At 39.9% G+C, this 17353-nt stretch overlaps 1 protein-coding gene across 4 annotated transcripts in view; it reads left to right on the top strand.

Annotated features, from left to right (window-relative positions):
* The window catches only part of palmdb (palmdelphin b), an 89717-nt gene extending 80562 nt beyond the window's left edge, over positions 1–9155 (top strand). For all 4 annotated transcript variants that reach the window (XM_026179202.1, XM_026179203.1, XM_026179204.1 and 1 more), the window contains one exon: positions 7028–9155. In XM_026179202.1, coding sequence (XP_026034987.1) covers positions 7028–7111 — 84 coding nt within the window. In that variant the 3' untranslated portion in view covers positions 7112–9155. The remainder of the gene's footprint in view (positions 1–7027) is intronic.
* The last annotated feature ends 8198 nt before the right edge of the window (positions 9156–17353 follow it).

The following is a 17353-nucleotide window of genomic DNA, read 5'->3' on the forward strand; positions in this document are numbered from 1 at the left end:
GAAGGAGCAGCAAGTTCAATCTGTGTCTCTGGGAATAAAGGGGGTTGGTATCCTAGGGAGATCTCAACAGAAGACAAAACTGTGCAGATGAGGTGTGAGACATGTGTACATACTCCACCCAGACAAGATATGATGACCAAGTTGATGGATTGTTGGAAGTGAAGCAGTGAAGCGTAGCCTCCAGCTCCTGATCCAACCCTTCTGTTTGGCTGTTGGTCTGGGGATGATATCTGGAACTGAGACTGACCCGGGCTCTGTCATGTTCAGTTTCTTCAGAAGGAATTACAGGAGAAATATATGTAATTTAAAAAGATTTAATTTGCTTCAGCAGTTGGAATTACAAGTTGGACTGGACCTCCATGTGAACACAGCCACCTGTCTTCACACAAAGGATGGCCCTGGATCGGGCCGTATCGTTTTTATAACCCAACAATAACACACTATTATTATAACTGTCTTCTTCCCCGAACCATCCTGATGTCTCCATTTGGCCTTCTCCTCACTCACGACTAGGGATGGGTATTGATAAGATTTTCACGATTCCGATTCCATTTTCGATTCTGTTTAACGATTCGATTCTTTATCGATTCTCTTATTGATTCTCTTTAAAAAAGGAGAACACTAAGGTCGATTAGCTTAGAACTTTGTTTTATATCTTCTCTTTGAACAAGATAGAAATTTAGGAGTAACATGGCCTTAGAAACCCAACAGTGAGATCTTAAGAGATCCACAGCCTACAGCTCTTCAATGGGGTGTCACAGGGTCCCCAGGAAAAAAAATTGTAAATGTAAAATAATAAAATAAATATTCTTCTGTAGCAATAACAAAGTATAACATAAATTGTTCTGTAGCAATTACACAAGAATATCCAGAAATGTCCCTGCCTACAATTAAACACATTCACTTACCAAAGTGAAATCGGGGCATCTGCTGTGGCAAATGGGTGCAAGGCTTTGACCACAAACTTAGTCACTGCTCGGTGACATTCGTCTATCCTGGCCTGAAAGGAGACGCTACCGGTAGACTGCAGCGAGAGCAGCCAGCATCTGAGCCAGACTGCCTCTCTCATCATGGTCACTAAATGCACAGTAATGGCAGGTTTGTAATAAGGCAGATCGCACTAACATAATATGGACTGTTAGTTGATTATTTACCTGCTGCATTAACGGGAGAGGACGTGCAAACGTTACCGCTGCTGCTGGGTTGAGATTCACGAGTCGAGCGGAATTAAAAACACGACATTCATTTAAGGTCATCGTGTGTTTTGTGAGCAAATGCTTTTGCATATTCGTAGTGTTTCCTCCCTTAAATGAAATATCTACTTTGCAAGTATTGCAAGTTGCCCTGTTGTCATCCGTTCTCGTAAAGTATAACCAAACTTTTGAGCGTTTGAGCCGCCATGTTTCCTGCCAGGTAAATGACGCTCCACAACGTGGTGACGTCATTTGGGGCGACTGGAGTCGATAAGAGAATCGTTTGCAAAAATGGCAAACGATTCCAAGGAATTGAAACAGTGGGAACCGGTTCTCAACAAGAACCGGTTTTCGATACCCATCCCTAGTCATGACCCTCATTATCTGCTTCTTTTCCTGGAATGACAAGACAGAAAAGAAAACACCTCCCTGCCTAGCCTTGATCATTTTAATAATATCCTACTACTGTTTCTATTTAACTCTCTTCGGCCTAGCAAATATCCTTCTAACCATTATCTAGTGTGATGTGTAAGCATGTAGCAAAACCCTCTGCTTCCCGTCAGTTCTCAATATTTGGACTTAGTGCTGTCTAACTACACAGTCACACTCCGGTGGATGCATCGGAGAGAAACTTGGGGTTAGCATCTTGCCCAAGGATACTTGGCATGCAGACTGGAGGAGCCTGGGATCAAACCGCCAACCTTCCGATCAGTAAGTGACCTGCTCTACCTCCTGAGCCACAGCCACCCCAAGCCACCCCTGAACAACGTTTTAGATCCTCAAAACATGGAGCGCCAACTTGTTTTTGAGCACATTGCGTTGTGTATATAAAAATAATAAAAACAGCTTTAATTAATCATTTTAAACCCTAGCAGCTCCCAATGCAGAACAGAAGGACTTCCACACCTGTGAAGTAAACTGAGGACCTCGATCAGACAGGATCTGGAATTCCGTGGAGTCGGAAAACATGATCTGTCAATAGTTTAGCTGTCTCAACAGCTGATGGCAGTTTGTCCAATGCTAAAGGTGGGCTGAATTAGAAATCCTATCAACACTGGTGAGTATTACAGTTTTTCCCGAGGAAGCGGGGAGACCAGTAACAAAATTTATGTGGAACAGAGTCTCTGTGGAATGGCTAGTGGTTGGAGCAACCCGAAAAAGCACTGGTTATGGTGTTTATTGCAGGCAAGCTACTACGTACTCTCTCACATCCTTTTCTACCGAATCCACCAAAAGTGACAGCGAAGCAAACATATGGTCCTACTCATCCCAGGATGAATGGAAAAATGGAAGGTATGGATCCAGTGGAGTACTGTGGCACATGTAGAGGTGGGTACAAACTGGCAACCAGGCGGGCCAGTGCCTGGGTTAGGCTTCTCCTGAAGGGCCTGCTGGATCGTGTCCTTGATTCTCCAGGTTACTGCACCCACCCTGCAGGAACCAGGGAGGATGTAGCCAGGCTCAGCAGTACTAGTGTTGGTGACGAACTGGCGGGAGAGAGCGTTTGACATTTCTGGACCTTGAACGATAGGAGTTAAAGTTAAAACGTGCAAAAAATAGTGACCAGTGAGCCTTGACGGGCGTTCAGTCTCTTGGCTGTTCTCAAATAGGTTAAGTTCTTGTGATCTGATTCAGCTTCAGGTGGCCAAGTGAACAAAACCTTTGCTGACATGAGGTAAGTTACAGGTGTCTTGATGCATGCTCAACCAACCTGGTGAGTAAGTGACTTCTTCAGTCTCAGCTGACTGCAGGTTTCCCCAATCTTATAAACAGGACATGTGCATAATGACTGAAACCAGCCCACTGAAGGAACAATGGGCTGGGAGGTCAGTTCCTTCATCATAATTATGCAAATTCGCATGACCATTGATCAACAACCACTGATCAAAGCCCACTGATCAATGGCCATGAGTACCACTCACAGAGAGTTGGGGATTAGCTGCAATCACAGCATTGTAAGATGGTGACAGATGTGCCAGTGGTTGTTGAGTCATGAGAATTTGCATAATTATGATGAAGGAACTGACCTCCCAGCCCATTGTTCCTTCAGTGGGCTGGTTTCAGTCATTATGCAAAAGTACTGTTTATAAGATTGAAACCTGCAGTCAGCTGAGACTAAAGACGTCACTTGGATGAGTGAGAAACGTTTCTCCCACAAAACACTACGTCCAGATGAACAGAATCAACCTTTTGGAGATAAGTTACAGGTGCTGCTACCTGACTGTTGTTGTGGATAAAATGGGAAACGTCTGTACAAGTTTGCAAACCCAAGGAACTGTTGAAGGTGCCTGCGAGTGGAAGAAGTGGGCCATTCAGCGACTGCTCAGATTTTGGCAGGGTCCGTCTTCACCTGACCCCCTGCCAGAAATTAGTCCAGAAAAATGACGGATGGTGAATGCAACTCGCACTTCTCTGCTTTACATACAGCAGCCACTGAAACACCGTGTGAAAGCGGATTCAATTATCTGGGAGATCCTTGGAAAAAATGTCATTGAGGTGGACAAACACGAAAAGGTTTAGGAAATCTCTGAGAATGTTATTCACTAGTGCCTGAAAAAGTGATGATGCATTTGTAAGACTGAAAGGCATGACTTGGTATTCAAAGTGACCCAGTGGGGAATTAAAGGCTCTCTTCCATTCATTCCCATATCTGATGTGGACTAAATGGTAGGTGTTTTTCAGGTCCAGTTTTGTGAAGATGGTGGCACCATGGATGGGTTCAAAAAGATGCTGGGATGGCTGCCAGTGAATCCAGAATATAGAACAGAATGGAAACTAGGACCAGAGGAGGTGGCGCGGGGACCGGGATCGGAGACTAATGAAAATAGGTGGGCTGAGACTTGAGACTCCTTTCAGCCCTCTCTCCCTCAGGCCATTTTCAATCCTAAGAGAGAGAGAGAGACCAGATCCTCGAAGGACTCAGGCATCTTGGGAGGCTAAGTTGTCCCACATCTGATCATTCAGGCCTTGAAGGAAAATACCCTGAAGGGCGCGATCGGGTCAGCCTGCCTCAGCTGGCATGGTGTGCAAATTGATCACAAATTCCATGACGCTTCATGAAAAGGGTTGCAAAGAAAGCTGTAGGCACAAGGAGACAAGGTAAGTATGCAACAATCAACAGCTAAATCACAAGGAAATAGAGCCATGTTGTCACCATGAGTCGCTGATGGACTGGAGAAGAAGAGATGACCTCACCGGGCTTAAATGCAGCCACGCTGATCGTCACTGAATGAAACAGGTGAGTGTCCAAGGTCCTGCCCAGGATCCGGGAAAACACAAGAGGAGGCGGAAAAACACTGGCCGTTCACACGGACATCATATGCCTCATCACCTGAGCCAAGGTGCAAGAATTCCTCCGTCTAAACCCACAGTATAATAAAAACACCATGTTTGTAGCCACAAAAGGGAGGTGCACTGTTATTGTAAACTCAACACATTATTACACTAAGAATTCTACACTCCTCAGTGACAACGGCACCTATGAAGCCCACACTACAGTTTGTTTTTGCCTTATTTTCCACAAAATTGACACCAGATGTTTTGGTTTTTATTCTTTCTCATATTTCTAGTATTTTTTCTTCTCTGTCCTAATTTTACCAGATAAAGAACTGAAGGCTCTGTTCCTCTTACATGTCAGTATTCTGGAAACCTCGAATGGGAATGTTTGTACCTGCCAATACATTTGTCTTTGTTCTGTATCTCTATGTGCATCATTTGTGTGTTGTTTCTGTTGTGAATAGAGCTGAGACTTGTTGTACTTGAGGTACTTTAATTTTCATTTATAAATGCTTTATAAGGCAAAAAAAAATAGTCATCACTTTAAATTTAGGATATTTAATTAATTCATTAATTTTCTTTTATTAATTCATTTAATGAAGTTAGTTAAGCACACAGAATGCTTAACCAACAACTATTTACTGCTTGAATTAGCCATGAATCACAGTAAGAAATGACAAATCACTTATTTGGACTTGTTAAATGATACCATGCACATGTTCTACTGTATATGAGCTGATTAACCAGGAGAGGTTAATACGCTTCTGGCGACTTTATAAATGAGGAATTAAGCGCTCACTGAGGAGGGACATTATTAAACTTCAAAGTCTAATCTTTTTTTCAGAGGACTGTAGTCTACTGTGCAGTCCTGTGAAAAACACGACTGCAACAACTATGCTGTGATTTAAAAGCATGTGGAGCCACGTTTAGCAGCGATAACTTGAAGTATTTGTTTTCAGTGATCATGTCCATGATCTCATGTCACTCCCCTCAGCTCGTGATCATAGCTGAGGGGAGCAACGTAGACTGACAGCTTCACTTTTATGCTCAGCAGAGTGTCTGTTAGTCACACACTCTGCTCTCACACCCTCGTTTGTGAACACAAACCCAACAGACTCCTCCACTCGGGGCAGCAACTCGTTCTGGAGCTGGAGTGGGCGCTCCACCCTTTTCCAGCTGGCAGCTTCTCATTCATGTCACCTTACACTGAGCTGTGCAGCTACTTCAGTGCAAGGCTGGAGGCAGAATTTAATCATGAGGCCACTAAAGAGGAGACACCTCACCAAGTGGCTCCTGTATCAGTTCACATGACACAGTCCCAGATCTCGTCCCTGGTGTTTGCACCCAACTACAAGTAGCTGGTCTCTGCTCATGGATATGCCCACAACAATGCTGTTGTCTGGAAACATCCCTCTCTCAGGAAAGCCGCAGAGCTCAATGGCCATGACGACAGAGTTCGGAGTTTGACTCTCAGTCCGGGCTGCTCTGATATTCCTTCCATAAAAACTATAATCAGAATTTGTGACCAAGAGCAGCCTTGTCAGAGTCCGACACCCAGCAGAAACAATTTTATTATTTTTATTTTATTATAAACAGATACTAAAGCTTCTGCGTAGATTATTTGTTCGTGTAAATGGAGAGTCCTCATGCAATAAACGTTAACTATGGAGTTCCACAGGGTTCAGTGTTAGAGTCATTTCTATTTACATTATACTTGCTTCCATTCAAATATTATTGGGATTAATACTGGAATCTGTGAGTGTTCAGAAATGGCTCCAAAAGATCTTCTGTTGAAATCTACAATTCTCCTTCCCAGATTTTCACTGAGATGAATTTTATTCTGAATGTTGGTTATTCTAGTGAGTGCTGCTGAACAAATCCAAAGAAAATATTACTCTGACATTCAAATGCACACTGAGTGTATGTAACTCCTGATCACAGGGGTATATTTTATGGCTTTGTTTGTTACAATAGTCTTTATTTTAGGCAGAAAAAACAGACTTGCTTATTCAGGAAACCTTTTACATCCTTTTTCTTTGTGGTGAAATACTTTTACTAGGACATTTCGCCCTCCACACAATTTATTGTAGCAGCCAAAACTACAAGCTTTATAAAATAAACTCTACTTCATGCACCCGGCTGTATCATATTTGATGTCCAATTTTCACCATGAATTTAGTCAAAGTTAGTATGCCATGCACAGTAAAGACATGTCTCTTTAAGACAAATATTTATATTTAAGTAATGGAAGCCATGTTGAATCAGTCTCCCTCTGAAGTCATCTTGCATTATAGTTTCGATGATGATTTGTACATCTGAAAAAAGTATGTGCGTCAAATATAGCAGCAGCTGGCGTGACAGGGTTGTACCTCGGAAAGAAAGAAGTCACATCCTGTCTTAACAATAGTTTGAGTCACAATAGAATAACAGAAAGAAAAGGTAGACTGTCATTGCAAAACTTGCTTATCCCATCTTTATTCTAATAAGCTGAGAAAGCTGGTGGAAGAGGTGGAGGGAGTGGTGTGAATGCAGTAAACCAATAAAGTGTCTTTTGCCAGTTTCCAGAGATCCACACTGGAGGAAGACGCAAGAGTGCCATGGCTTTGCGCTGGGAGGCGGGAGAGTTTACAAAGAATGAATGAAATGCAACAAGTCAAAGGTTCACTGCTGTGTTATTCTCATTCAAGTCAGATGCACTGTTAAAATGGTTTGTTTCATGTTGTGACATAACCTAAATTCTGCTTCGTGTGATGCTTGGGCAAAGAGTGTTTATCCTTACGTTAGTCTGAACAAAGTTTATTGAGCACTGATGGCGGATCTGATAACGCTCAGTTCTGGCCAAGAGGTGCCTATTATGTTTGTGAACACCCAGACGCATTTGACATTTGTTCATTACTTGTGAATAAATACTCATATTTGCTGCTGTTTTAAAGTCTTAATAAGCTACAAAATCTGTAATTGTTTTAGTAAAGTGATGTTTCTTAGACAACTAAAAGCAGTGCCAACATACTTTGTATTTAAACCCTAAACAACTATTTTTCTTCTTATGTTTTGGCTTGTGAAGAAGCACAGAAGGTCCTAAAACTGACAAACAGTGCAGTAAAATAAGAACAGACCTCAGCAGTTTGATATGGCATTGAGTGCATGTCCTGTTAATGCACTACAGTGTTTAGTGGATCCTGGTCTTTTGCTGAAGATTTCCTTCTGTGGGAATAGATTGGATAAAGGATCATTTCATTGTTTGTGCCATGTCAGATGACTGATTGGAGTTAGTCAGTATTAAACCTCCAATAATGTGAGTGTAAAACTGTAAATGGACTGCATTTATAGAGCTCTGTACCTTTATTAACCAAGAATGTGACCCTGAAATGTCTCTGCTGGGAGAAAAGTGCATCAATTGTTCTGTTGTTGGTGGCAAGAATGAGCATAGCAGGCTTCATATAGTCCCAGGCTCTCAGCATCTTAAGGCCCTGTGGATTACTCACAACAAGAGGAACTCACGGTATGGTGGATGCTTCATATGGCTATAGTTACCATCTGTTTGCTTTTCTATTGTTCTGTCGTTGCAGTTGATGTGCTTTTCTGCTTTAACACAACTGAATTCTCCAAAAAGGCTCCAATATGTTTCTGTTTCTGCTGTTAGACAAAGGAACATGCATGAAAAACAAGAGACTAGTTAAAACCAGCTCAGTCCCTTTAATGCCATTTTCTTTCTCGCTGCTGAAATCATCAGAACAGCAACGTTGTGTGGAAAACCCAGAAGGTGTACATAGACAGACAGCTTTGCCTCAGTTTTATATGATGAATAGACTCATCTGCCTTTAAAAACATATGAAATTAGACACAAAAAAACTTAGTGTCAAAGGATGAAACGAGAAACAGAATCATAAAACCTGGAAGCACAACAAGGGCTCTGTGAGAACGATGACACAATCTGAACCAGTCCTTCAGTGAAAGCGTTTGTTCTTTCTGCCCCTGACAAATATATAATACTGTCCACTTTTTGCTAACCTTTGAGACATTATACATGTCAGTCAGATTTTTGATGTTATTGTATGTCTTGATAATGAAAATGTGACATTGGTCGGTGTATATTAACTGTATTTTCATATTATGCTGTTAGTTGCAACTGATATTTAAGCTGGATGAACACAGGAGGAATATCCATGCATCCAACTGAAACAACATAGACATCACTCAGACAATCATATTATAAATGTCAAGATTTTTATGAGACTACATATAAATTTATAATTCCTTTTCAACTCTCCTTGTGGGGGTCAATGAAGCCATGGCCTAGCTCTAAATTACACAGGGTAATTAAAGGTTACTCTAATAATTAACAACTTATTTATTTATTGTTACAGTGGGTTCCTTTACATGAACAAACACACTGATGGTTTTTTAATAAATGTTTCAGCCTCTCTGAAAAACAATTTATACAAATTCAGTGCTTTCACCTAAGAGTCTATTGATCCTAAACAGTTTATTTTTCATTTCAGGTTTGTATGCTTAATTGCTGAAGTATAGCTTACAAAACGTAAGGATTGCTTGCTGATGTTTAAACATTTTGTGTATAGCCTCCTCTGTCGCTTTCAGGGGCTGACTGGGGCTCTATTTGCAGGGGATTTTCACCATGTATTCCTCATGCAAAAATGAATAAAGCTATATATGATATATGAAGAACTTTGTCTAGCTTTGTTTGCTGTTCATCAGCCTGTGATGCCTGTTGTGAAAATATGGTTGTGCAAAGGACACAGTAATCCTGAAAGTCACACTCAAAGGTTTATGAATGACAAAAAACAAAAAACAGCTTATCATCTTTATCATCTGGTGAGTATAAAATGCCATAAAATCATTGTGATTCTGTAAGTCCATGAATAATGTCCTCATCTTTTTTGAGATTCACTAAAAAGACTATTTAATTTAAATAACTGCCTCATTTACACCAGAAAATAGATTTTTGTTGTTGTTGTTGCTGCTAGAAATGTTTGTGGGGTTTTAAAAAAAAAAAATGTCATGTTTCAAGTTTTTGCTCTTATGTAAAAAAATTCCCAAGAATGGTGACTGAAAGTTTTCATAACTTGTTCATAAGGATCCAAAATGAAGGACCCCAGACTCAGGGAAACACTCAGAGTTGCAGCTTTATTTGCAGATAATTAATAATGCCACTATAGTTGCACATTTCTGTCCCAAGCGTCGAAAAAATAATTCTTCCACTTCTTAATGTGAGCTGTCCAGGTTTATATCTGACTCGTACACACAAAACAAAGCTACCACAGCACGATGTCACGGTCAAAAAACTGTTTGCAGCTACAGCGCGCATCTCCCCCGCTGTGCTGGCTCATTCTAACCACACAAAAGGACAAAACACGGGGCAGAGGCAAAGGAAACGGGAAGGGAAATAACTAGATGGGGAAACATACATGTGACAGGACAAAATAGAAAAGGAGCTGGGGCCCGTTCTTCGTACGTCGCTTACTACATCCAAGATCAAATGACACATCCAAGATCAAATCATCGCGCTAACCGTGAGCTCGCTAATCCGGTTCCCCGAACACACCTGCTGTTGACGATTACTACAGCTGGACGCAGGAATGTGACATCACTGGGTGTCGTAAAAGGGGCTACGCATCGATAGTAGAAACATTGATCGGCAACCCGCTGATTGGTCGGCGAAAATGTCCAAGGGGCGTGCTCGGTATTTTCCGGCAGCAGAGCAAGAACTCATGAGTGAGGGATTTCAGGAGTTTCAGAGTTTAATTAAAACGCAAGAGAACACTGCAAAGGCTGCAAAAGCAAGGAGAGAGGGCTGGCAGAAAGTTGCTGACAAATCAAACTCGTAGGTAATTTAATAATAATAATAATAATGGATTGGGTTTATATAGCGCTTTCCAAGGCACCCAAAGCGCTTTACGATACCACTATTCATTCACTCCCACATTCACACACTGGTGGAGGCAGCTACGGTTGTAGCCAGGCTGCCATATCGCGCCATCGGCCCCTCTGGCCAACACCAGTAGGCGGTAGGGTAGATCTATCATATGACACTATATTGTCCAATATCATATGGCATTATATTATATTATAATATGTTATATTATATCCCCTTTCACATTAGAGCCACAACAGGACCCACAAGAACATGGGAACAAGTAAAAGTGGAATACAGGAGTATTCTACAGAATGGTAATATTTATCTCTTAGATTGCTTTGCGTCTCTTGGCAAGGTAATACTGGCCTGTAATACTCTGTTAGTTTGTTCATAACAGCAACCAAGAAAAGGGCAGAGGAAAAAAAGACAGGTGGTGGTCCTGCACCCCCTCGTCAACAAGTTGGTTAAGTAAATAATACCCTCACGGGAAAATCGATATCTCTCTATGAGCACACTGTCGCGCTGAGCTAAAGGATCCTGTCTGTCCCGCAATATACGCTGAATTCTGAGGACTCTCCTTATCAATCTTGCACCTTCCACAATGGGTTGGTCGCGTATATGGACAGGACATGGCTGCGACAGACTTCCCAAATCCACCTTCGCTTTTATAGCCGTGGTCTCTCATCTTGATTACACGAAGTAATTTACAATTACTACTGTGAAATATGAATTACATCTGTAATAATCACATACATGTAATAGAATGTTAATAGTTCATTTCCCTTTTTTAGGAAATGACCTGTATGTATCTGTGTGACATCAATAAAAGGATCAAGTGCTGCATTATCTTTAGTTACATTGATGTTATTTATTTATGGTGAAACAGTGGTGGAATATCGCTGTTGCTTTCGTATAAATGAAGCGGACATACCTGCGTGGCCGCGATCTAATCCTGTTTACATGAAGTAAACCTGCTCCCCAGCAGGTTTACGCTTACGGCTCTGTTGCTATGACAGCAAGTCCCGGATGAGCTTCGGGGAACCGACTGATCCAGGATCACGCGAAATCGTCAACAATCTAATCCGGCTAACCTACTTAGCGCGGTACGAAGAACGGGCCCCAGATGTGAGGAAAACAGGAACACAAAGGAAGGATTAAAGCTGAGGCAACTGGCAACTAAATCTACTATAGTGCAAAAATAAGAAACAACAAAAATACAAAGCAAACCTGGAATCTCCATGACAATAGTGTTTACTGATGTTTTTACTGCTTCCTAAGTCATGTGATTTATTTTTAAGACAACCTCAAAGATCACATTTTGTTTGGATAATTTAAGCAGGTTGGATAGGTTGCACTTCCTGTTACAGCTCGGTAATAAAGGGGTAATAGTAGGGTAACGAGGGGGGAAACAAGAGTGTAATCATTTGTAATCAAAGTTATTACCATGCAATGACCAGAGTAATAACAATGTAATATCCAAGTAATATCATGGTAGCAACAGCGGTTACAGTTGAGTGATTTTACCATGAAATTTATGTAACACTTTATTACCACTCAGTTACCTGTGGTAGTTTCTGTGTAATAAGCAGGAAACGGAGCTGCAAAACTGCCTGTTTCTATTTAATAACATATTAATAACCAGGTAATAAATAACCGTCTAAAACAAACTTAAAGAATAGTAATGACTACCAGGAAACACCTGTGGCAGTTTCTGTGTAATAAGCAGCAATCTAATACTTTGGTCATGATAGCTGAATAAAACAAGCATCAGGAAGTCTGCAATGAACTGGAAACACTGAAAGAGGATCCTCTTTCACAGCTTAGTTTATCATGGATGACAACACATAGCATTGTATTTCAGGGAGGAGAGAAGGTGGAGCACATTTTTAAACCGACTCTTAACCATCCAAACATCCAGCCTTTCCTCCAGTGAGGAGCACAAAGCCGCCCACTGCATACTGAAAAATGAGAAGTTTTAAAGAAAAACAATGTTAAACCAAGCGTGATGTAACTGGCAGTTCTGTGCCCATACGGTAAAAAAATACATTTTTCCTGGCCAAAATATATTTCAAATATATGGTAAATATATTTTGTATTTGTGATGCTCCAAAAAAATATATTTTTGAAATTGAAAATATATTTCTTTCAAACTAAAATACATTTCAAAACATATTTTAGGGTGAAGAAAATACATTTCCAACCTTACAGTAGAATGTATATCAAAGTATCCTTTATTTAAAATATATTTAGTGCAATAATGATGATAATGATAACAATACTAAAAGTAACATGTTTTATGCACATCTGCAAAAAACAGTTGGATTCAAACAAAACAGAGTCAAAGGTCTATCACGAATTAGGTTGTTTATTCATTTGCTTACAGTATTTCACATTACACAATATCTCACTATAATGTAGCGTTCATTGACTTTGAAATTATCTGTCAGTGATACAGTAAACAAGATACAACAACTGCTATGTACACTTTAGTTTTTGACAATATATACAATTTAGTATTTAAAGGAACACACTCCACTGTTTTGGAAATAGGCTCATTCTCCATCTCCCTCAGAGTTAAAAATGCAGCGTCTTCTTTCTAGATCCGTACGTTAATAGGGCTCTGGAGCGTGATCTTACGGGATGGGGCGTAGCCACGATTTTTGGTCAAGGCGCCATATTAGCAGGCCAAACAAATGCTTGCTGTGTGGTCGGTTGTAATGTTAGATTGCACTACCGACAAAGGAATAAGCTTGAAAACAGGCTCTCTTTTCATTGTTTCCTCACCTGGAAACATCATGAGGGAGCTTATGTGTTGGATGTTACCAAAAGAAGGCGTCTAGCCTGGATAGCAGCTGCGAGACGAGCTGATATTCAGTTCTCTACCAGCCACAGATATCTGTTGGTGTGCTCCAGTATTTTCATTCAGGTAAGTTCTAAATAAGTTCATATTATTATTTATAGCCTGTTAATTTTATTTTCAATAGCACAAACTTAGAACAAACATGCAGAACTACCTTCTATTTATAGAGTTGCTAATTATTTGGCATTATTGCAACAAACCAGCCTATGAAATGAATGAAACAAATCCTGACTGGGTTCCAACACTACACATGGGGCACTACGAAATCCCTGCTTCAAACTACATGCTACATACCACCATGCCAATCAGATTACTTCTTCCATGTGAGGGTAAAAAGGTGACCTTCCTGGATAAGATGGCAAAGGTTTGCTGCGTTTTGGTGAACATGTGCCCCAGTGTGGTAGTAAAACCAGGGAAAAATGCTCTTGTTAAATACTTTTAAGTCTTGTGCTGTTTATGTAGTGATAAGTTTTCAAAAGAGACAGTAAATTACAGAATGCTAGTAGTGGGTGATATTATGCAAATGCTGTCATGATTTTATGTGAACATTTTGTCATTTGTAAACTATACATAACATTTTTTCTACATTGTAACTGATGTGATGTTCGACAAAGTGCTTTTAATTAAAAATAGGCAAACATTTCTTTGTTTCTTTATTCAACTTTTGAACAGTGGTATTTAGTAAGTACATATTCAGTAAATGCAAAGTATTTACATGGCCCCCTAAATTAAAACATTATGGGTTATTCAGAACAGAACTATGCTTGGAAAAATATTGTCCCATCAGTTGATCCAACTCCTCCACAGTAGCAGGTGGAACTTTTCTTTTTTGAGGATGGCTTCTTTTACCTGTCACAACGAATGGTCTGTTTATGTTTTGATCAAGAACCTTTTTTTTGGGCAGCTGAAGAGGAGAAGTCTATCTTATGGCCAACCTCTGGCTGTATCTTGGTCATATTACCCAGCAAAACCCAGTATGCAGGTTCATCTGTAACAGTCCTTGTGCCACAGATCCTCACTGTTGCTTCTACATTAAACAGAAGAGCAGTGACATGGCTGCAAGTCTCCACGACTCTAGCCATACAGCTGCAGCGGGTGGCTTCAACCTTCCCTGTGATGCTCACAATGACCTGTGGCTGCAATGCTGCAATTCAGTCTTTAAGAGTGCAGCACCTAAAACACACACAGACAAAGTTCATTTAAAGACAAGAACTTTAATAAGCCAAGTCCGACACAAATGTGTTTTATTTACTTTCAAATCCATTTATCATAAATGTAACAAATAAAGTGTTTTTATGTATCCATCTATAGAACGCTGCATGTTATATTCTAAATCTGCATGTTTCTTTTTAGAAACCTATCAGCAAAAAATGAACCTAAAGTATGTAATGAATGTATTTTTAGTGACACAGGACACAAACAAGGAAGCAAATCAAATCAAATCACAAATCAAATCACTTTTTATTGTCACATCACATGTGCAGGTACATTGGTACAGCACATGTGAGTGAAATTCTTGTGTGCAAGATGTGTAATTAGGATTATTTATAATAAATATGAATTAATTAGGGCAATTTCTTTAACCATAGAGAATAACTAAATCCTTCAGGACAATGTCACATCAATGCACTGAACTCACTATGTTATCCCTCTAACAGAGCCTCTACATGTTCTCACTGTAATTTCCCCCTCACGAATGAATTTTTGCTAGCACTAATTTGAATGCTGGGGGGAATCAAACGCATTTTACTCGCAGTACTCAAGCTGACTTACCTTTGCTTGAACGTGGAGGCTTAAAAATAGCCAAATCTTGTACCCAGTCCTTGGTGAATTGGATGTGCGCCTCCAGAGATTTATAATTGCGAAATTGGTGCGCCGTGTATGCTCTGACTCCACAGACAAGGTATGAGAGTAGATCATGCTAAGTCAATAGCGGTTTGGTCTTCAGGGTTTCTACTCCACGGCTATATTTCATACGGGTCCACATTTCAACAATCAAGTACCGTCTCTTTGCATCTGGACAGAATCTGTACCTATATATATATATATATATGTCTCTATACCGTCATTTTCTTTTGAGCTACGTTTCAGAATGGTTCGTAGCAATCTTGTTTTGATTCGTGACCTGCCAAGATGGTGCTGCGCTCCCACAATGCATTGCGACATTACGTCAACTCCAAAGCCCTTTGCGTGCAGGAGTGTATGCGCATGCGCATTGCCATGGTGGTTTAAAAAATAAAGATATAATGAAAAGTAATTAATAAAAATTAAATATTTAAACATTCCCACAAATGTGCAATGAACGTGCAAAAACTCTCTTTAGTAGTTGTTACTGTTTCTTTCTTTCTTTCTTCTTTTTTTTTTTTTTGAAAAATAACGACGTCTCTGAGGCGCGAAATCTGACAGCGAGAGGAACGGCCGGATACAGGAGACGGGAAGAAACAAGCCGATTATGTTCGCGTTAATTAAGTGGTTGGAAGATGTAAAATTCTCAATTCTGCCAACTGAACATATACGAGATTTTAATGAGGATGAATAATTAGCCGGCATGGAGGAAATGGACCTTTATTTCATGGAGTGGCGACAAGAAGCCAAGGCGGGTGGCCAGTCTAAGAAGCCTCCATCATCAAGCTAGCAGGTGCCTTTTCCCATATAATATTACTTTATTCTCGTGTATTTGGAACAGAAGCGTAGAGCTGCCACCCAGGCAAAAGAGAAATATAAGTATATCACGTTATAACGTGAAAAGTTTATCGTTCTAACAATATACTATCATGTTTGAACAACATGTTTGAACAACATTGTACGAAAAATGTACATAATTATCACGTCCGTACAATATTGTGCGAACGTGACAATTATGTATATTATAATAACGTGATATTATATTATACAAACATGAAAAGCATAATGTTAGAACAATAAACATTTCACGTCATAACGTGATACAGCTCTATTTTTCTTTTGCCTGGGTGGCAGCTCCACGCTTCCATAATTTGGTAATCAAAATATGTAACTTAATTAATTATATTGTGACGTACTTTTGCCTTTTCTTATTATTCTGCCTTCTCAATAACTATCAAAGCCTATTCACATTTAATTTGGCTTTCACAGAAATCCTACCTCTCCTTCTGGCTACAGATTGTTGTGACAGCCCTGATTGTACTTATACACTGCATCTGAACAGGGAACAGTCTGCCACATTAATGTATTTTTAAGTGACTTGTTTGTAATACATGAATTTGTTTCTTACAGATGTCAAAGTCTCAACCTCATGCTGCCCTCCCCCATCCTCCTAAAGTAAGTATTTGTTGTTGTAGTTTTTTATTCGGTGTCTGTGTCACATGCTAATCATAATTATTGAAATAACTGTTTTCTAACAGATTTTCCAAAACACTAGTTATGTTTGTTGTCATTCAGACCAATACTACTGCTTCGCCAAAAAATATATGTGCTAAAATACATTTTAAATATATACATATTTTAAAATGTATTTTAGCACATTTTTTGGCCATTTTTTGTATATTTTGAAATATATTTCAAAATGTATTTTAAAATATTTTTTTTTACCGTATGGGTGAGCAACAATTTGAAAGATACAGACTGTCCTATTGAAAAAGTGCACCATTATAATTTTGTATGAAGTAAAATAAATAATTCATCTTTTTCCTTTTCTAAGCAAAACCACATATTAGAATATTTCATGTCTGTCATTAAAAATAAACCACTGCAAAATGCACTGGGGGTAGATAGCTATATTCTGAGTACAGAGTGGCTAAAGCTAGCAGTTGGCACCCCTCGTCTTTGTCCAGGGTTCAAATAGGAAGTGCAGACTCCCAGTAGGCAGCAGTCTGCCACCTGCTGGCAGGCAGCTCTTTGCAGGCTGTTTCTATTTATACTTATTACACAGAACCCACCACAGGTGTTTCTAGGTAATTATCACAGACTTTTTAAGGTTGCTTCAATATTCTATTAATATGTTTGTCCAGTTTGTCCTGTACTGATGAGAGTCCAGGTTCCATGGGAGGCAGGCCTTTATGTGCTGTAGGATAAGACTCAGGAAACATTAGGTCTGGAGTTGGTGAGACACTTTAGGGCAGATGACATGATCTGTGATCCATGTGGTCCACACAGCAAAAAAACAGCTGC

The sequence above is a fragment of the Astatotilapia calliptera genome, chromosome 9 (assembly GCF_900246225.1).
Source record: "Astatotilapia calliptera chromosome 9, fAstCal1.2, whole genome shotgun sequence".
Taxonomy (NCBI): Eukaryota; Metazoa; Chordata; class Actinopteri; order Cichliformes; family Cichlidae; genus Astatotilapia; species Astatotilapia calliptera.